Genomic DNA, 22,958 nt, shown 5'->3' with positions numbered 1-22,958 from the left:
AATTATTTAATCTTTTCACCTTTAATATGGTAGTATTGAGATCTATCTTTATTAATGAGATAACCTGTGACAACACAATAAGTATCTAGTACATAGCAGGCACTCAATAAATAATAATATGCCAATCGGTGAAAGTATAGACATAAAGTTCTTCTTTTTCATATTCATAAAGGTTTTCAGTGCTGACAGAGATTTCATCTTCCTGAAATATTGTGAAACATGAAATAACCATATATGCCCTCTTAAGTTTCAGTTGATGGCATTTAATGTTCACAGGATGAAATATAGATCGATTATTCATGAGGGAAGTGACACATTTGTTCTGCTCATAGATTAAGGATCAATACAGATGATCTATATAAGACATCTAGTGTAAAATTGTGATCAGCTTTCCAATGATCCCTTTTATAGAAAATGGATGTTTTGAGAGTACAATCTCATGCCCCAAATGAGAGAAAAATAATATTTGGATATGTTTTTGTTTTCTGAATTTAACACCCTGCATACATTTCTGCAAATGGACTCCCTTTCTAGACAGTCTTTAATCATTTATTTCCAATTCAGCTTGTGTCTTTTGATTACTTTGACCCTTTATTACATAAATGAGGGGTGAGCAATTTTATAAGAAACACATTAATCTTCTGTTTTATTGTGTGGAATTATCATTAGAATGTAGCAATTATTTTCTATAAATAAGACCTTCAACTGACTGATTAATTAGGCTCAGTGGTACATGACAGTACTAAATGAACTGTTACACGCCTTAGGTACAAATACATAAAAGCTATTGAACCCTAGTTTGAATTGGACATAATTTTAATTGTATACAAATATTTCTTTGGTTGAGTCATAATTCATGAGTAACAGTAAAATTTCAATGCTGTAAACATTAGTATAATTTCTAATTATTTCAATCCTCTAATCTGGTTGACTTTGAGACTGAATTCAGTGGTGCAAGTTGAACTATGGCTACAAGTTACAGTGATTTATAGTCTTCCTCATTCAAAACACAAATGGAATCTCACCTGTTTTTTGTAATGTTCCCAAACCATTCGCTATTTATTAAAGGGTTATTTTCATGCACCAGACTTTGGAAATGTAAATAAATGTAATAGAGTTTGAGAAAACAATATGTGAATTGATATCATTAATTCCAATTTGATAAGACTTTTCCTTATGTGAGGAAACCAGGCCATGCTTTTCCAGAGTCTCTCAGGAAGTAACTTATGTCAAGAGAGGCTTTAACTATTTTATGATTAAGAAGTCTGCTTATTACTTAAACATGTACAACACCCAATTTTCATAATGGGAGAGGAAATCAGGATTGCAACTGTTTGTCTCTGTGCACCACCATTGTGCAACTGAATTGAACTGTAATTATGTATTTACACATCACCCTTTTCTCTGATCCTGGGAGTGAGTGATAATTCCTTGAACAGCCACAAGCCTTTTTTCTATCTACTTTCTAGCCATCTATCCAGCTTAGCCCTATCACTCCTCTCTTACATACTGTTATGGATTGAATTTTGTCCCCCCAAAAGATACATTAAAGTCTTAATCTCTGGTACTTAAGAATGTGACCTTATTTGGAAATAGAATCATTACAGATGGCTTTTGACAAGTTAAAATGAGGTCATGCTGGAGAAGGGTGGGCCCTTAATCCAATATGATTGATGTCCTTATAAGAAGAGGAAATTTGGACACAGACAGACAGAGAGAATGCCATGGATTTCTGGCAAGACACCACCAGAAGCCAGGAGAGAGGCATGGAACAGATTGTTCCCTACAGAGTTTGGAGGGAGCAAGGTCCTGCTGACACCTTGATTTCAGACTTTGAGCCTCTAGAATTGTGAGACAATAAATTTCTGTTGTTTTAAGCCACTCAGTTTATGGTACTTAGCTACGGCAGCTCTAGGAAACTAAGACACTTACCCTACACCCAGACCTGGTGAAATGCACCCCAAAGACACAAATCCTTTCACAATCCCATGCCTCTGACCATGGTAATCCTTCTGTCTAGATGGAACTTTCTCTACTTCTTCACCTCAAAAAGTATTCATCATCTTCCTGGGATCCACCTTAATCAACAGCCTTTTATTAAAGCTTTACCCAGCTTCCTCAGGAAAGATGTCACCCCTTCACACTGTCTACCATGACACTTTGCTCACATCTTCATGTACAACTCCTCTCATCACACCAGAACTGTATTTTTGCCTCTCTGTCTCTTTCTCTAGTGGAATGGTGCCTACACTTTAGTGTGCATGAGTATCACACAGGGGTACTGCATGAAAAAGTGAGAAAGTGCAAATTTTGAGTCCCTTTCTTCAGATTCTGATTCAGCTGGCCTAAGTGGTAGCCTAGAAATCTGTAATTTTATTTGCAGATGTTTCTGATGCAGAAGTCTAGTTTTTACTTTGCAAAAACTACACTAGACTATGAATAAATCAAAGGCCAGGCTATGTCTTATTTGTTTCTATATACAGAGGCCCAGAATAGTGACATTCAATGAATATTTGTTGAATAAATGGACAGTTTAAAAATACTACATAATTTCTTTGTGAATAATTTGTAAGCTTTTTGACAGTACAGTTATGTAGATTCATGGCTCTGTCTAAAACTGTTCTCATAGAATTTTAATTAGTGGTCAATGTCAACTTGAAGGTTGCTACTGAACTTTGTCCTTGATACTGTATGCTTTCCCCTAATTAAAAAAAAAATTACTTGAATAAAGAAATACAAGATTTGCTTATGAAATCCCACATAAAGTAGGAGATTATTTTTTTACAGATAGCATTTAGCAAGTTGAAATTAGGTCATGCTGGAGTAAGTTTTGCTACTATGTTCATTTTAAGACTTGGTATCCAAAAAGGTAAATCAAAACCAACAATAAGAGGACTAAACAACAAGGTGAAATGCACAGAGATAAATGTGCATTTAGGTTAAAAAAATCAATTGCAAAGACACAGACTGGTGTTAGAACTGATTTGACAGCAGTTCATTTAGAAAAGCCTAAGTTTCAGTTGAAAACAAGTTCAATGAAACCTGATAATGTGACACAGCCATTTAAGAAAATCACACAGTCTGATTATACTAAAGGACTTTGAAATGAAGAGCAAAAGTTGTGTTAGTGCCCTTTCTTTGTGCCAGCCACCTCTTGTTTGATATAACATACATCAATATTACTGTGCTATACTTTAAGGTGGACATTTGGACAAGAAGGGTTTTGTAAGACAACAGCTAGGATACTTGGTGAAATGAAAATCACATCTTACCAAGAGAGTTGAGGGAAACCATGGGTATGTGGGTGTTTACTCTAGGTCCCAGTTTGTTATTGCTACCATAATGCTGCCTAACAAGCAATCACAAAATATCAGCGGCATACACCAATTTAGCGCTCACGTGATTTTGGGTTGGCTGGAGTTGGCGGATATGGGATGGACTTAACTCGGGGCCCTGTTCCAAGCTATGGACTGAACTGATCTTGGCTCCTTCCTGAGGTTTGGGCTCCATGTGTGTTCATTCTGGAGCCTAGATGAGGGGGCAGCAGCTACCATGGAGAAGCTCTTCTCCTGGTGACAATAAGAGGAAAAGTAGGAAACACACCAGTCTTCACTTCTAGGCTTAAAAATGGCACATGGAAATGTCCTCATTATTCTATTGGTCAAAACAAGATACGAGGTAGTCAGGAGTCAAGAAAACACACTCTGTCTCTTGATTAGGAGGGATTGAAAAACTCATACAGCAAATGGCACGAACTGTAGCCAAGAACACATGCTACCACACTGTGGATTTTGATATCAATAGGACATTATCTTAAGAAAGGCTGATATGTGGAAGAAAAAACAAGCTAGAGATCAACATATACAGATGGAGAAGTAGTTAGTGTTGTTAAAAAACGGAATAATGTATTTGGGAAACAATGTGGTATTAGTACAAAGGAAGTAGACTGCGGATGCTGGAATCAATTCAAAGCTTGGGCTTGCTACTTACTAAGCTATAAAATCCTAGTCAAGGTAAACATCCTGAGTCCTGATTTCTTTATCTGTAACATGAGGAAAAAACTAGCTACCTCATGAGATGTTTAGAAGTACCTACTATAGATGTGTGGCAAACAGCAAATGCTCAGGATTGTGGCTATTACTATTATCAGAAGCTTGCCACTCTTGTAAATGTTCAAGTGTTTGCTGTGTAGCCCTTCAGCGTCCTCTCTTTCCTTGTTCACCCATCTCCCACAACTCAATCTTACTGCACATTATATAATATAGGTTCAAAATCACTTATCCTTGAGCACAAATCCAAACGTTGTGAAACCTAAAGTATTTTTTTAAATCGGAAGTCTGAATTCATTTGTCAATAAAACCCTAGCTAAAATGACAAGAGGCTATTCATAGTCTTCATTTAGACTTCTTGGTGTAGGTGTTCATGCTTCACAGAAATAACATTAATACGGTTGTCTTGGCCCAGATGCAATATACAATATATTTGCCTTTGTAAAATCCGAACAATTCTGAATGTGAAACATCTGGTCCAAAGGATTGCAACCAAAGGATGTTGAACCTGTACATTTAATGTACTGTATTTGTTCACCATTCTATTTCCAGCATCTTAATAGACACTATTTTAATGAAACAGTGAAAGAAGGTGTTGAGGATATTAAAAAGGGGATTCTAATTATGGAAAATAAATAATTTCTACATTTTAGTTTGACTCTGTCCCCCACTCATTCCCTATTCTGAGATCCTCACAAAATCTATAGTAAGTCTTGTTTTTGTTATTCCAACTTTAAGATTCTAAGATCACAAAGCTCTAACTTTTCCATCTCGACCACAGTATTGGAAAAAATATCTCCCTTTTTAAATTACAAATGTGCAAGTGTAAAAAAGTAAGAACTGGAGGTTTTCTTTTTTTCTTTTAAGTGAAAAAGAAACCAAAGAAAAAAAGAATCACTAAAAAAACAAAGAAACAACAAAATCATGGAAAGCCTGCACAAAAAAAAAAAAAAAAGATGGAATAGCAACTAGTAGAGAACTTTTTAAGCTCAGATGACAAAATTGACCCAATGCAGAAAAAGAGATAATGATTTTCTACAAAGAAGAAATTTGTAGAAATTTACCAATTTCTAGGTTTGATGAAGACCTCAAAATTTATCCAAATATAATTATTAAGTTCCTATTTCCTAGTGCTATTGAAAGGCTTTCCTGTTTCCTTCCTATCATTTTAGCCAAATTTCTGCCGCAGTCAAATATCTTAATCATCTAATCCTCTGAAGGACATGAAGTTCCTGTAATCATATTCTCATTTCTTTGTCTTTGCACATGATGATGCTTTTCCTGGCTAAATCTTACCAATCTAATCTCAGCTTGGTATCAGCTATTCTGGGAAGCCTTCTGTGATACTTTCTCTTAACTCTCCACTTGGGTGGTCTCCCCTGTTCTCTCCTGTGTTCTAGCACATCCCTCTAGTGTAGTACTTATCAAAGGTAACATATGCATTTCCATGTCTGCCCTCTTCCCTAACTGTCCCCAGAATGTCCATTCCTGGATTTTAGAACATCCTTCACAGACCATGTGATGCCCTCCAATAGCTTCTCTGAAGGACTCATTGTTACTGTGCTCTTGGAAACATTTTCTGGATACTGACTTCTTCCTCCCTCTATCTTGACAAATTTTAGAGCAGAATTTAGAAATAAAATGACCATAGCTAGCTTGTTGCTATGCTTGATTTGGTCTCCATAGTTTTAAATTTTTTAACAATAAGTCTCCAGCATTTAAAAGCTGCAGATTGCACTGAAAACTTGATGTGGCAAATTATATTTTCCATGCCAGTGCCCCATCAAGTAGTTAGGTATAATACTCCCCCCACCCCCTTGTATCTGGGTGGCCTTGTTACTAGATTGTAATCAACACAATGAGGCTATGCAGCTTCTGCCTTGTTTACTGGGATGCTCATTATCTGAAACCTGAGTGGCCATGCAGTGAGGAAGCTTAAGTCACATGGAGAGGACCAGATGGCATTCTGACAGTCCCAGGTGAGACAGATGCCAGCTGACAGTCAGCATCAATTGCCAGATATGTGAGAGAAGACTTTCCAGATGATTCTAACCCCTAGCCACTAAGTCACCATCAGATTCTGGGCCTTCCCAGCTGAAAGTACAAATATAGTAGAGCAGAGACAAGCCATTCCAGAAGTACCTTGTTAAAATTCCTGACCCACAGAATCCACAAGCATAATAAAAATGGCTGTTTTAAAACAGTGAGTTTTGGGGTGGAAAGCTTAGATTTCTAGTTTTTCTTGTGGAGAAAAATAAAAAGATCTAGCACCACTAGGTCCCTTAGCTTTCATGGGCTACATGGACACAATCTCTTCAAGCTGATTAGAAGATGGTTGCTTTGGACAGAGCACATACTTTCTAGTTTTCCACAGTTCCTTATTGTATTGCCACCATTTCTTATTGTTTTACACCTTGATGATCACGTGTACTTATGAACATTGCCTGATCTCTAAAGGAAGTGATTACTTATATGCTAAATAAGTTTCTCTCTTTTGGTGATGCTAAGTTTCTTCACTTACCATGGAAGCCAGAATTTCACCTTAGGTTCTTTATCTAGCTTTAATGCTGGGCTCTTTGTAGCATGTTGGGTATTTCAAGAGTTTAAAATGATCCATACTTCCTATCTCTGAAACTTTGCTTACACAGGGTTTATTCAATAATTTCCAGTTTCCTGCCTGAGGGATGTCTCCAGCTCTAAAATAATCTGCTGAAGAGAAATGACTAACATATTGACATGTCCTGATCTCAACTGATGATCAAGTAGGTTTGGATTACTAACTAGGATACCTTCTTAGGTTCTCTTAGGAGACTTATCATTCACATCCCAAGGGAAATGGTTATTTTAACTCTTTTTACTAGACTGTTATAATAGAAAATGTACTTCAGTGATACATTTTTAAATATAAATTGACTGTTTAGGCAAGTAGTTTAGTTATCATCGAAGTTAACCTTAAATTAATAAAAATCATAAATAAAATGGATAAATGATGAATAACTTGAAGAATCACATTTCCTTTTTAAAAGTAGTTATCCTAAATGCCCAAAATAAATGTCAAATTAAAACTTAAAAAAATAGTGGTTATTAGGAGCAGAATTCTCATTCCGTTGAGGTAAATTCAAATGATTTCAAACTACTTCTCTTTATGCATGTAGAGATCTGGAGATGGGAAATACCTCAAATCTAATAACCGTCTGTAAATTCATTCTCATCGTTGACTATAGTATTGAGACATAAGAGAATTGAATTACAAAATGAGGGTGAGTCACTTTATTGCAAATAGTGCCACTTAAATGAATAGGCTAAGCTGTTACATACTTAATATTGTAACTTTTATTACATTACTGGTAACTGCAGTGCCTCACACTAAAATTTTCATTAGAAGGAGTTCTATGGACTCTTCGGACCAAATACAAAAACTCACATTAAACTTACATCCTAAAAAAATAGTTAAATAATTTCAAATTTTTTTTCTTGCTTAAAATTGCCTTTTGGCCAGAACCTTTTCAAAAGCATGCAAATAGCTCCCTACATTTTCATCATATCAAATGAATATTCTCTCTGACCTATGCAAGGTACATAGTAAAGGCCTGTGGAATTGATGGTCTTTTGGTCTAGGGCTTCTGGAGTCAGCATATGTGCGATCAAATCCATTTACTAATTTAATGAATTTGGGAAAGTTGCTTAACATTCCAAAGCTTCAGTTTTTCTCTACTTTCAATGGGGATGAAACAGTTTCTGGTACATATTTAATTGGGAGGATTAAATGAGGAAAACTGCCCCTAACACTTAGCATAACAGCTGGCACAAAATTAGTGTTAGCTCTTGTGCCAGTTTGGATGTATTATGTCCCCCAAAATGCCATGTTCTTTGATGCAATCTTGTGGGTGCAGATGTATTAGTGTTGATTAGGTTGAAATTCTTTGTTTCCATGGAGATGTGACTTTATCAACTGTGGGCGAGACCTTTGATTGGATAATTTCCATGGAGGTGTTCCCCCACCCATTCAGGGTGGGTGTTAATTGAATCACTGGAGTCCTATAAAAGTGTTCACAGACAGAAGGAGGTGCTGCAGCCAAGACAGACACTTTGAGGAACTCACAGGAGCTGAGAGTGGGGCTGCAACACAACCTGGGATCAGCAGATGCCAGCCACGTGCCTTCCCAGCTAACAGAGGTTTTCTGGATGCTATTGGCCTTCCTTCGGTGAAGGTATACTTGTGTTGATGACTTCATTTGGATTTTTTCACGGCCTTCAGACTGTAGATTTGTAGCCAAATAACCCCCCTTTATAAAAGCCAATCCATTTCTGGTATTTTGCATAATGGCAGCATTAGCAAACTGGAACAGCTCTTGAGCCTTTTCTTCCAAGCAGCTTATGAGCAAGAGAGTAGCAGTTCCTATGCTCTGAGCTCTGACTCTTGAGGAGCTAAGAAGTTGTGCAAAGGAGTTCAAGAATCCATTTGTCTACCAAACACTCATACCTCTATATACTTTCTTTTAGTATGAAGATGCTTTTCTCATTAATAAAATCCAAATTCATTTAAAAGCACTACTCTTTCCACAGCAACTTAATGTCATTTATATCATCAAACAACTGACTCCAACATGCTGGATGTCTTCTATTTGCCTTCCTACATCCACTGTCCCCTTCAGTGCCTGCTCTGTCTGGAAGCTGACTTTTAAAGACTCTCTCCCCTGTGTCTGGGTGTCTGTCACCTAATGTGTTCAGCCAATGAGGAGGAATGGTAGGAGATTGGAAGAAGGGAGGAAAGTAAGGTGAGGGTATTAATTTCCTGAGCTTTCTCCTTGGGTGGTCATAGCTGTATAGCCTCAGCTCCGGTAAAGTGGCCTTCTCTTACAGCTCTACCTCCCTTTCATTTCTAGTTTTGGTGGCAAAGCACTTTGCCTCATGGATCTTAGCCCCAAGGAACTGCATGGTTCCTACCTCTGAAAATGGTTCCTTTATTTAAAACTCTCCTTAAATTATTCTAATTTTAGAATTTCACTTTTTTTTATGATGTAGATTCTGACAGATACAGATATTAAAAAAATGTCTGAATTCTAGAAAAATTTGCAGAAGGGTGGCTGGCCTCTTTGCCTACATTGTGTGAGTTACTTACTGAGTCATGCTTCAAGGAAAGCAAAGGATTGCATTTTGATATTTTGCCTATTATACCACTCTGGAGTCAAATATTTACACTGGAAAACTGTAAATTCTTAACATTTCACATCCAAATTAAATTAGTATTAGAACAAAAACTAGAACTGGTTTTTTGACTTTTGCTTGCAATATTATTTGTATTTAATAAATGCTTTTTATCTACATTGCTGATTTTGTTTGGTATACATACTTGCTTAAAATTCGAGCATTGGGAAATGTTGGCAAGACCTTGTGAATAGATATGATTTCAGAAGAATGATCTTTGAAAATGTTACTGCCTTTGGAGAAGCACATAAAATGAGGCATCAGAACATGGACAGAATTTAAAAGTTCGGTCCTTATTAAAGGTGTTAATCACAGGATGCAATTTGTTTTAAGCCCAGGACTTCAAGTAAGTGAATCCCCCTAGAAACTGCAATGCTAGTCCTGGAATTTGAAGCTTGCATAATAAACTCATCAATCTATTTCTTTACTTTTTCTTCTCACAAACACCAAGCAAGAGAAAAAGGTGGGTGGAGACTCCTCCTGACAAAACTTTAGTGAAGTCCCTTTTCTGATCCATTTGAAATATCCCAGAACTAATGACACCTTACAAGACAAATGAGGATTAATTAAAGTTGTTACAGCCTCTGAACTCTAGGTGAACCTTTGTAGGCTTGTTACCTTGTGAACTTCTGCTAGAATCTCTATTGAGGACAATATAATTATTCCACTGAGGCACCTGCCAGATTCTACTTTATAATCTCCACAAATTCTGTAGTCACCTATCCTGATTAACTAGTCAATTAAAGACTATGTCCTCTAAAGATTTTATCTTTTATCTCAGTCTTAAGTCACACATATTCTATTGTTTTACCTTCAAAGATTCCAAAAGGGCATATCTTCTGATTTTGACTGCAACAAACACAGGCAATACTGAAAAATACATTGCTTGTAAATACTAGAGGAGTTTTCTGCCCATATATTTCTCTCTATATTTGTATATTTCTATGTACAGATTTCTAATACTTTAGAATGCTTTATCCATTTCCTTCCACCAATCCAAATCTTACTTTTCAAAGTCCAACTACAGGGCCATCTGTTGAAGGTGACAATTTTTGACTGATTCTTTGTGGAAAAGGAATCTGTCACTTCTAATTCCTAATATCTGATTACCCTTTTGTTGTTTCAGTCAGTGAATTTACTTAAACATATACAGCCTGCAAATAACTCCTCCTCAAACACTGTCAGAAACAAATATTAAAATGAATTAAATGTTTTTAAAAAAATACAATCACTGTGTTTAGTATACTACTTAGCATATACAATTGCTCATTAAGTGCTTATTTAACTGAACTGCTGGTATAGTTGGACCAATAGAAAAAACAAAATGTTAGGATTTAACATATTTCCTACTAAATTCTCATAGGTTTACCCATTTCTGTTATAAATTGGTATAATAATAATAATAATATATAATTATTACCACTGAAATAATAGTGGTAATTTCATTCATTCATTAATGCTTTCATTCATTTTTCATCCATTTACTCAACAAATTTTTATTGAGAACCTCTAATATGCCAGACACAATACTATATTAGGAATATGATATTGACCAAAATAGACATTTTAGAATTATTGTAATATAGAATAATATTATTGTGACTAATTTCATAACCTGCCTTCCTTGTCCCTTCTGGGTTAGCACTGAAATACCTGAGAAACACAAAAATATTTTGTGAGTGAATAGGATACATGTAATTCTGAAGACTGTATTCTCTTGAGAGATGAGGCTTTTATTTTGTACCCCCATAGAGGAAGTGCACATTAGGCCTGAAATTCATTTAACAAGCACTTACCCCATGAAAGACCCAAAGCTATGTACTGTGAAGAACATAAAGGTGCATCAGACAAAGATTCTGGACAACAAGCAAGGTGATAGGGGGCATGTATACAAATAATCCCAAAGTAAGACAGAAAGAGAAAATGTTATAGAGAAGTAAAGATAATGTTGCCATTGGAATTCAGGGCAAAACAGATTATCCCCAAATAAGGCTGAAAAAACACTTTTTGGAGGAGATGTTTTCTGAGCTGGCTTGGAAGGGTGGGAAGAATTTAGCTGTTGAAAATTGAGTGTATAGGATAGAGAAAAAAGAAGGTGGCAGAAGTTCATAGAAAATATCTTTTTATATATAAACTATACTTCATTATAACAAGACAAAATTTTTTTTTCTAATTTTGTCTATATTGCTGCCATTAGCTTTTTATACATATTGTGTTCAACAATTCTAGAATTCACTTAATTATTAAAAAATAATTCATCCTTATCCCTTAAATTCCTTCTTCCTTACCTTTTGTGGTCAGTTAAAGCCATTTGAATTATCACCAGAAGGAAAATGTAGAAAATCCCTCACATTTTGGAAATATTTCAAAAGCTCTATGAGCTGAATGTAGTTCTACAGAGATACACCAAGAAATTATTTTATGCTATTCTTGTTGTGTTTTTAGTGTGTGATGATTGTGTTTTCTACCAAAGGGTTTCTGAAACAAGTTATAGAACTTTATTATCACTATGTTCCCATACACTAATGTACAACAGTGAACCAGAAATTTGAAAATATTAGCAGATGTTACAAATAAGGGGTCATTTTGCATACAATACTCTGCGCAATGTCTGTGCTGTGATGCAAAACTTTCTCCCATTACCCTAAATAACTGTGTTCAATGTGTTTCAATATGTAATTAGGACAATTAATACATTACCCATAGTAGAAGCTCTTGGCTCATGATGGCTTTTCTATTTAACCTAATACAAATGAACCAATTACTCAAAGTTGAGGATGGTCATTTCCATAATTACATCTTCAGTAATGCATATTTTAAGGCTATTAATTAACACTCATCTTTTTCTTAATTGCCCACAGTATTCTTTCTAAACAGAATTTCCCCTCACCCTTTTTATCATTATGCCCCTCACAGCATGGGAAATCCATACTAATGCAGTATAAGCACATTTCCTCCACTCCATAAATGACCACAAAGTTGTTTCTTTATCATCCATCTCACCTCTTTATATACTTAATAATACATCTAGGTATCCTTGGGTGCCAATAAAGTGAGGCAATAAATGATCAATGTTATAATGATTTTTCAACAATTATTGGTTTCTGTCAATCACATAAAGGAGAAAGTCATATGGGGCCCTTTTACTTTCCTTTGAAATTTTTAACTATTGTCTTTCAAAGGAAGAAAAAGTTAGGTGATTGACTTTTCTAAAAATGCATTTGTTTTATAATAATTTTATTGATAATTGCTAAAAATTAGAAAATATAGATGTCCTTCAACTGGTGGATAAAAAAACAAACTGCGGTACATTCACAGATGACATGCTAAATAGTAATAAAAAAGAACAAAATACTGAGAGTCTCACAATTTGAATGAATATCAAATGCATTATGCTAAGTGAAAGCCAGACTCAAATATATATGGCATTCTAGAAAAGGTAAAACTAAAGCGGCAAAAGGACTGATCTTGGTTTCCAGAGCCTTGGGTGGGGGACAAGTTTATTACAAAGGGCCATAAAGAAATATTTTGGAGTGATGAAAATCTTACACATATCTTGATTAGGTGGTTTTTGCATGATGATATGAATTTGGTAAACTCAGACAACTATACACTAAGTGGTTAAATTTTACTATGAGTAAATAATACCTCAATAAATCTGATTTTAAAAGGGCCAAAATGCATTGGTATCACAAATTTTGAGTCAATCTAAAGTGATAGACTTAACAATTATTAAGAGATCCATTCTGAAAGGAAAGGAATTCTTCATTTCATAACATGTTCTAAGAATTCTCTTTTCAGATTACCAATAATACATCCTAATCTTTTGTTTTACAAATGAAAATTACATTAGGGGAAGAAGAAGAGAGGCCAAATTGAACAAATGCCTTGTTTTCAACGTTGTCTGATTTGCTAATTCACTAAAAACAAACAAACAAACAAACAAACAAAAAAACACAACTCTAAAAATGACAAATGAGTTTTTTAATGCACTTTAGTTATGATACTTATTGAGTCTTAAATTAATGCATCATTTCATTACTAGCCATTGAAAGGCTATCTTTTACCTCTGATAAATCAGAAAAACAATAGAGAAAAAGTACTGTTAGAAATTCTCACATAGTATTACTGACATTCAGATTCAAGAAACAAAATAGCAAATTAGAGACAATCCTGAGAAGGACGCTTTAGACAGCAAATGCCTTACCTCTGTGTTTGGGTAGCATAGCTGTTATCATAAGCCTCATAGGTCTGGTCATCATATTCGCCCCCATAGCCATCATCATACCCCTAAGGCAGAAAACGGTAGAAAGACTCATTAGCAATTAATTTGATTAATTTTAATCTATTTTCGGTTAAGGAGATTTTATACAGGAGAGCTTGGGTTTGTTTTTATAGTTGGTTAAGTTGTTATGCATCCCATTTACTTCAATAATGTTCCCACATAAGTGTGAATTATTTCACAGATTAGGTATTAAGGTTTATTAATGAAACTCAGCATATTGTTGAAGTAGCAATATTTGTTCTGGGATTTACTTAGAATTCTGATAGATACTAACTTAGACATTTTAAGAAACTCAAAATAAAATTTTCTTCTGAAATTATTATGGATAATTACTATTATGGATAGTAAAAGAAAGTAAGGTAGTCAACACCCTAACGAGGGTGTTAACATCTTACTGGACCACCCTACTGGGAGTAGTTTTTTTTTTTTTTTTCCTCCTCATAATAGTCATAATTAAGACTGAATCTGTGAATTCAGAATCTCTAAATTGTGGTCAACTTTCAGGAAAGAAGATGTAGTCATTATTGCAAAAATAAATATGAATAAAAAGGAAGGAAGGGGAACTTGTCTTTTTTTGGGTCCAGAGGGCAGACTATAGTGGTTTGGAGCTATGTTCCCTAGAAAAATGTGTTCTTAAATTTAATTCATTCCTGTGGGTATGAACTCTTGTAAAGAGAACCTTTTGATGAGGTTACTTCAGTTAAGGTATGGCCCAGCTGGATCAGGATGGGTCTTAATCCTAATACTGAAGGCCTTATAGAGAAGGTCATAGAGAGGGAAGTCAGTGGGAACAGCCAGAAGCTAGCAGTCTGTGGACCCCAAAGAGAAAGAAGAAGATGCTATGTGCCTTTTCATGTGACAGAAAAGCCAAGGAACCCCAAGTATTGTGGATAGCTAGCCCCAATAATGCCACAGTCTTCAAAGAGAAAGCCTAGCCCTGCTGACACCTTGATTTTGGATTTCTCTTAGCCTCAAAAATCGGTGGAGGCGGGGCAAGATGGTGGCATAGAGAGGAGTGGAAGCTAAATAGTCCCCCTGGAACAACTATAAAAAACCAGAAACAACTAGTAAATAATCCAGAATAACTGCAGGGGGACAAATGAGACCATCCACTCATCATACACCAACCTGAATTGGGAGGAATGCCCGAGAACACAGCATAAAATCTGTAAGTAAAACCTGCGGATCCAAGTCACGAGATCCCCTCCCCCATAGCCTGAGCTGCAAAGCCTCGTGGTGCCAGAGAGAAGCTCTCTCCCAGCAAGCGAATATACCTCAGCTGAGCTCCAACTGGGGTTTTAAGTAGCAAGTGTGAACTGCTCACTACAGGTACGCATCCCCAAAAAACAGACAGAGGATTTGGGTGACGACTGACCTTGGAGTCTTGACTGGGTCTTGGACTGGGTCTGAAGGGGACTATCTGTTTCTTTTTTGGCTCAGTGGAGAAAGCCCCAGTCATGTTCAGTTTCCAGGGCTGTGACTCGGGGAAGGGTGGAGACAGCACAAGCAGAGAGAGAGACCATTGAAATGCTAATGACCTCCACCTGGGGGGTCTGTCTTCTCTAGGAGGAAAGGGGTGGGGCCCTTTCCATTCAGAACCAGACCCCAGAGCCTGGGGAACACGGGCACACCTCCTCACACCAGTCAAGAATTATAGGCTAACAGGCATCACCTGCTGGGCAGAAAAGCACAGCGACCTGAGGCGTCAAAGGGTGGAGCAATTTTCTAAGACACACCCGCAGGGAAACCAGATACTGAATATTTCTTCCCTCTGGGACCTGAGCCTGTTCTGGTCTGGGAAAACCTGATTTGGATAACCAAGGAAACCATGCCTAGACAACAGAAAATTACAACCTACATTAAGAAAAACAAAGTTATGGCCCAGTCAAAGGAACAAAAGTACACTTCAACTGAGATACAGGAATTTAAACAACTAATGCTAAATCAAATCAAAAAGTTTAGAGAAGATATTGCAAAAGAGATAGAGGCTGTAAAGGAAACACTGGGCATATATACGGCAGAAATCAAAAGTTCAAAAAAACAACTAGTAGAATCTATGGAAATGAAAGACACAATGGAAACTTACAACAGCAGATCTCAAGAGGCAGAAGAAAACACTCAGGAACTGGAGAACAAAACATCTGAAAGCCTACACGCAAAGGAGCAGATGGAGAAAAGAATGAAAAAATATGAGCAACGTCTCCGGGAACTCAAGGATGAAACAAAGTACAATAATGTATGTATCATTGGTGTCCCAGAAGAAGAAGACAAGGGAAAGGAGGCAGAAGCAATAATAGAGGAAATAATTAATGAAAATTTCCCATCTCTTATGAAAGACATAAAATTACAGATCCAAGAAGCGCAGCATACTCCAAACAGAAGAGATCTGAATAGACCTACACCAAGACACTTAATAATCAGATTATCAAATGTCAAAGACAAAGAGAGAATCCTGAAAGCAGCAAGAGAAAAGCAATCCATTACATACAAAGAAAGCTTAATAAGACTGTGTGTGGATCTCTCAGCAGAAACCATGGAGGCAAGAAGGAAGTGGTGTGATATATTTAAAATACTGAAAGAGGAAAACCGCCAACCAAGAATCCTATATCCAGCAAAGCTGTCCTTCAAATATGAGGGAGAGCTCAAAATATTTTCTGACAGACAGACAATGAGAGACTTTGTGAACAAGACACCTGCCCTACAGGAAATACTAAAGGGAGCACTACAAGGTGATAGGAGACAGGAGTGCGTGGTTTGGAACACAATTTTGGGAGATGGTAGCACAACAATGTAAGTACACTGAAGAAAGGTAACTATGAATACGGTTGAGAGAGGAAGGTAGGGAGCATGTGAGACACCACAAGAAAGGAGGAAAGATAAAGACTGGGACTGTGTAACTTGGTGAAATCTAGAGTATTCAACAATCGTGATAAAATGTACAAATATGTTCTTTTACGAGGGAGAACAAGCAAATGTCAACCTTGCAAGGTGTTAAAAATGGGGAGGCATTGGGGGAGGGATGCAATCAGCATAAACTAGAGACTGTAACTAATAGAATCATTGTATTATGCTTCCTTTAATGTAACAAAGGTGATATACCAAGGTGAATGCAGATAAGAGAGGGGGATAGGGGAGGCATGTTAGACACTTGACATTGGTGGTATTGTCTGATTCTTTATTCTACTTTGATTTAAGGTTATTTTTCCTTTTGCTGCTTCCTAGCTGTCATTTGTTTTTCCTCTTTCTTTTGCCTCTCTATCTTCTTTGACTCTCCCCCCTGCCTTGTGGAAGAAATGTAGATGCCCTTAGATAGATAATGGTGAAGGTGGTGAACACATAAATGTATGACCATGCAGAGAACCATTGATTATATACTTGGGATGGAATGTATGGTGAGTGAACAAAACCATATTAAAAAAAAAAAATGGGTTGATGACAAAACCTCGAGGGCAATATACTGAGTGAAATAAGCCAGACACAGAAGGACAATTATTGCAGGGTCTCACTGATAGGAACTAAGTATAATATGTAAACTCATAGACATGAAATATAAGGTACCAAGATATAGGACTAGGCTTAAGAATGGGGAGTGGTTGCTTAGTATGAGCAGAATGTTCAATTAGGATGAACTTAAATGTTTGGAAATGAGCAGGGGTGTTGGTAGCAAGATGTGAGAATAACTAACATTGCTGAATGGTGTGTGAATGAGGTGGAAAGGGGAAGCTCAGAGTCATATATGTCACCAGAAGGAAAGTTGGAGGTCAAAAGATGGGAATGTACAAAACTGAATCCTATGGTGGACAATGTCCATGATCAACTATACAAATACTAGAAATTGCTTCCATGAACCAGAACAAATGTATGACAATACAATTAGAAGTTAATAATAGAGGGGCATATAGGGAAGAACTATATACCTATTACAAACTATATACTACAGTTAGTAGTATTTCAACATTTTTTCATAAACAGCAACAAATGTAGTATATCAATACTACGAGTTAACAATTGTGGGGGGTTGGTTAGGGATAGGGGAGGATTAGAGTTTCCTTTTCTTGTTTCATCTTTCACTTTATTTCTTGTCTGGAGTAATGAAAAGTTTCTAAAAATTGAACAAAAATTAAGTGTGATGTATGCACAGCTGTATGAGGGTACCCAGGGGCAAGTGATTGTACGCTTTGGATCTTTGGATAATTGTATGGTATCTGAACAATCTCAATAAGAATGGAAAAAAAAAAACCACACACACAAAAAATAAATAAATATAGCAATGAGTTTTCAGGAAAAAAAAAAAAAGGAAGGAAGGAGAAAGAAAAATGGAACAGATTTTATTTTGTTGTATGTTCTATGATTTTTAAATCTCATTAATAAATAACATGTTGTGAGTTTGATTATCTGACTGAGCTATGCTAACAAATCTAATGCAGGCTTTTCATTGTGGAATGTGCAATAAAGTTAGTAATTATGTACTCCAGCTCGATCACTTGTTGAGTGATTTAGCTTCATTCCCCTTTGCAGTCACTGACTTCACTCTAAACCCTGGCCACCTGTCTTGATTACCTTCCTAACAAACCTTTCACTCTTCTGCAGCTGATCTCTGCTGGTGCTGGTATCTTTCCCACTGGAATGCACTTCTACCCCCACCTCATCAATCTATAACTTCATTTCAGTCTGGAGGCTTGTAAATACTTTTCTTTACCGTGTTCAGTAATTTAAACAAAATGTCTAGGGGTGAGAGTTTCCACATTAATCTAGCCCAAGACTTCTGAGTTCTTTTAATCTGAAGACTAAAAGTTTTCATTCACTTAAGGAAGTTTTTATTTTTTGTTATTTCTTTATTACTTCTTTCCTACCTGTTTCTTCATCATTTATATTAGGCCATTATTTACATATTAGGTTTTGTGAGTCTGACTTCCATGTCTTCTATGTTTTTCATTCACGAATTCCTTTTTAACATATTTTTGTTCTTGCAGTATGAGATAGTTTCTCCATTTGATCTTTGAGTACTCTAATTTGGTTTTGAATGTAAAAATTTTAAAATACTCTTAAGTTAATATTTATAAAAATATTACATGCAGATTGTTTAAAAACAGTAAGTACTAAAGGGTTTATGTCCAAAAAAACCAGCATCTCCTTTTCCTGTCCTTCTCCAATCTCCCATTCTCTTTTAGCCTTTTCATCTTTTACTTTAATATTTAACTTAGTATTTTTAAGTGGTATAGTTAAATTAGGATGGCTTGATTTAGGAACTAAATTTAGGAATTTTAGTCATTATCTATTGACTGATCATTAGTGTTATTGAGGATTTAGTTGCATTTTAGACCCCTCTCAATATTGGTCTCTATACATAGTTTCATTATAATTTTTGTTAAATAAATAGTTGATATATACATTATTATTACATAATAATGCATAGGTATTATTCACTGCTGATCGAAATAGATTAATACAATTCTATTTTTATTGCTATACAACTTTCTGTTTCTTTTAAAATAATAATTGTTAATTAATTTTTTATTGGTTTTCTATATATTTATAATTATTGGTTTCCTTTTGTCCCCAATAGTTAAGCTAAAGTAGCATTAATATTTCCAAACATTCAAAAACATTAGATAATCTATTACTTCCTTTTGAATTACATGGAGATCTCCCTTCAGAAAAATCATGGAATTGAATTCTGGTATACATTGATGATTTCCAGGCCTGATGGTAAAGTGGTTTTCCTGAGAATCCCCTTACCACTCTCTGTGTTGAATTCCCTTTAACCAGATTCCATTATTTCCTTGCTTTCATTTCTTATTGAACATTTCTCTCAATTATTTCCTATTAAGAGGTACTGTACATATTGGAGATAAAATATTTTTATTTTCTTTCTTGCTTCCTTTTTTTTTTTTTTTGTCCTTCCCCTCACTCTACCTCAAACCACTCAGTTTATTTCTTTTTGATTTTTGGATGAAAAATTTCAATTATGCAGAAAATGTGAAAGGATAATACCATGAATACTCATCCACTATTTACTTACATTCACCAATTATTGATATTTTGTCTCATTTGCATTATCTCTTTTATATATGCTTTTTTCTGAAATATTTGCAGATCAAATGCATAAACTATGACATTTTCAGCCCTAAATATTCAGCTTGCATCTACTGAGAATAAAGACATTCTCCTACTTAAAGACAATATTATTATTATTCCTAAAACTAATTCTATATCATCTATAAAGTAAATTTTTAAAATTCTACAGTTGTCCCAAGTATATTTTTCTATTTATTTTAATAAATTTTAGACCCAGTCAAGATTCATGAATTAACACATTGTGCTGTGTTAATCTTTTTAAAACTAGCATAGTCTTCTAGCCTTTTATTGCTTTCCATAATACTGACTTTTTGAGAAGTGTAGACCAGTTGTTTTTCAGATTGTCTCATTCTGAATTTGTCTGATTAGTCTTATAATTACATTGAATCAATATTTTTGAAAAAAAAATACTACATATGTGATATTGTGCTGAACCTTTACATGTCTGTTAATTTTTTTATTCTACCACGACACTTAATTGGTTGTCTGAGTATAGAGGTTTAGGCTGAAAAGTTATTATGCAGAATTTGGGGAGCTTTGACCCAATGTTTTCTACAATTACATATTGGTGTTGAGAATTTGTGCCACCTGTATATGACCTAGTTTGCTTGGGTTTTAGATTTCTTTTTTTCCTTTTTGGAAGCTACAATTATCTCTAGTCTTCTGAAATTTCATAAAACTATCCCTATGTGTGTTCACATGTGCATGCATATGTGTGTGTTTCATTCGTTGTGCTGTGTACTCAATCATCTCTTTCAAATCTGAAAACTTATATTCTTCAGTTTTGGAAAACATCTCTCCATTTTTCTTCTCTACTTCTAGAAATACTACTAGTGAGATATTAGATCTTCTGGATTGATACATTAATTTTATCTTTTTGTCCTATGTGATATCTCATCCTTTTTATTCTACTTATGTTACAATTCTATAAATTCATTTTCTGACCATTCTATGAAATATTTAACTTCAGTTACAGACACACACATACACATTAACACTATTTAGCTATATATATTAGGTTTCTGTGTTCTCAGGTGCAGTTTAAGCATCCTATTCTCAGCCCAAGGGCTCAACACCCCTTTTGCAGAACAAGTGTTAACAATGCAGTTTTAATTTCCCAGAGCTCAACATGAGGGGCAATCCAGAACTCTCTCCTGTGGATCCACCGGGGTCAGTAACTACAGCATCAATACTATTTGCCACAAGTGCTTCATGGGGTCCCCCCCACCACGATTATAAGAATATGGATTCATTCACCATTGCCTGTGACTAAGGACTCAAGATCTCTAGCTTCCAACAGGAGATGAGCAAATTTTATTTTGTTTTATTCTACTGAATTTTTTCTTTTTTCTTTTTTTTTTTTTCAGTTTTATTGAAATACATTCACACACCATACAATCATCCATGGTATACAATCCACTGTCCACAATATGATAAAATAGTTATGCGTTCATCACCACAATCTATCTCTGAACATTTCCTTATATCAGAAAGAACTAGGACAAGAATAAAAAATAAAAGTGAAAAAAGAACACCCAAATCAACCCCCCATCCCACCCCATTTGTCCTTTAGTTTTTATCCCCATTTTTCTACTCATTCATACACTAGATAAAGGGGGTGTGATCCACAAGGTCTTCACAATCACACTGTCACCCCTTGTAATCTACATTATTATATAATTGTCTTCAGGAGTCCAGACTGCTGGGTTGGAGTTTGGCAGTCTCAGGTATTTACTTCTAGCTATTCCAATACATTAAAGCCTAAGAGGTGTTATCTATATAGTGCATAAGAATGTCCACCAGAGTGACCTCTCGACTCCATTTGGAATCTCTCAGCCACTGAAACTATTTCGTCTCATTTTGCATCCCCGTTTTGGTCCAGAAGATACACTCAGTCCCACAATGCCGGGTCCACATTCATCCCCGGGAGTCATATTCTGCATTGCCAGGGAGATTTACACCCCTGGGAGTCGGGTCCCACGTAGCGGGGAGGGCAGCGAGTTCACCTGTTGAGATGGCTCAGTTAGACAGAGAGAGGGCCACATCTGAGCAACAAAGAGGCACTCAGGAGGAGACTCCTAGGCACCATTACATGCAAGTTTAGACTCTCCTTTGTGGTAATGAGCTTCATAAGGGCAAGTCCCATGCTCGAGGGCTCAGCACATCAAACTGCCAGTCCTAATGTTTGTGACAACATCAACACCAGTCCAGGTGAGGATGTCCAACACATCTGCACCTTCCCCCAGATCCTCAGGGCTGGGGAGGGGGAGGCTGTAAATAGATTTTTTATTATCTGCCCAAATTACTCTGGGATGTGTCACTATTTCACTTCAGCCTATACTAACCTACTGTATCTCACTTCCTATTCAAAGTTCCATGCAATTGTGGTGTTTGAACAAATCGACTGTAGAGTTGTACTGCATAGAAAATTTAGATCCTGTACCAAATAGATATCTATTCCCTTGGTCTCATATGGAAGTTGAAGTTTTAAAACACAATCAGTTTCAACCTTTACCCTTTGGCCTGGCTTGCCCTGGTCTTAACCAGACCTGCTTCATTCATATCACTAATTGAAGTCTGGGCTCTTTTTCAGCTTTTTTTTTTGACAGTGGCTGTATGCACTAATACTGACATTCATATCTGCTGAGCTCTAGCTCTGAGTTTCAGGTGTCTCAGAGATATGCATTGTTCCAGAGACCAATCAGGTTATGTGCTAGGGGATCAGCATCTCAAAGTTTAGAGATAGGCATTACATGAATTTTGTTTTTGTGTTTGTGTCCGCACAGCAGGGAGTAGACGAGCCAAGGGAGGGGAGAAGGACTTGGCTTCAGGGACACAGGTCCCCTGAATTGTCCACATTTCCCCCATTTTTACCTATTAAAATGCTACTGAATCTAAAGGTGACGTTATATGACACCATGGTTAGGAAGCTTTGCCTGCTTGTAGCAAGCGTAAGATAACCCTCTCTCTTTGAATTCCAATAGCCTGTTTTTTTTTTTTTTTTTTTTAATATCGAACTTAGAATGTATAAACACGTACTATATTAATTTTCTACAATTTTCTGGCCTTTTAGAATTAAACTCCTGGAAAGCAAGGATTATATGATAATCACCTTTTTTTGAGTGCTTACGTAACATAGTGCATTTCATGGAGTTGTCACACAGTAAATTTGGGTTAAACTGTTACATTAGCATGAAGGAGACTGTATTCTAATGCAGTGGAGATATGGATCAACTCAAATCAGTCACCACTAAAGGAGAAACACTTCAAATGATGAGTACACAGTATTCTACTTATGAAGAACCGTTTTAGCATTTCTGTGGAAGATCATTACATTT

The 22,958-nt window shown here is 36.0% G+C and overlaps 1 protein-coding gene across 4 annotated transcripts in view; it reads right to left on the bottom strand.

Annotated features, from left to right (window-relative positions):
• KHDRBS2 (KH RNA binding domain containing, signal transduction associated 2) overlaps positions 1-22,958 on the bottom strand; it is a 696,964-nt gene that overhangs the window by 77,111 nt on the left and 596,895 nt on the right. For all 4 annotated transcript variants that reach the window (XR_005218033.1, XR_005218034.1, XM_037844105.1 and 1 more), the window contains exon 7: positions 13,465-13,547. Coding sequence is in view for 2 of the 4 variants with exons in the window: in XM_037844105.1 (XP_037700033.1) it covers positions 13,465-13,547 (83 nt within the window). In the remaining 2 variants the exon portion in view is untranslated. The remainder of the gene's footprint in view (positions 1-13,464; positions 13,548-22,958) is intronic.

Source organism: Choloepus didactylus, chromosome 7 (assembly GCF_015220235.1).
Source record: "Choloepus didactylus isolate mChoDid1 chromosome 7, mChoDid1.pri, whole genome shotgun sequence".
NCBI classification, from domain to species: Eukaryota; Metazoa; Chordata; class Mammalia; order Pilosa; family Megalonychidae; genus Choloepus; species Choloepus didactylus.
The sequence above is the reverse complement of the archived record's forward strand: the minus strand, read 5'-3'. Positions and strand labels throughout refer to the sequence as shown.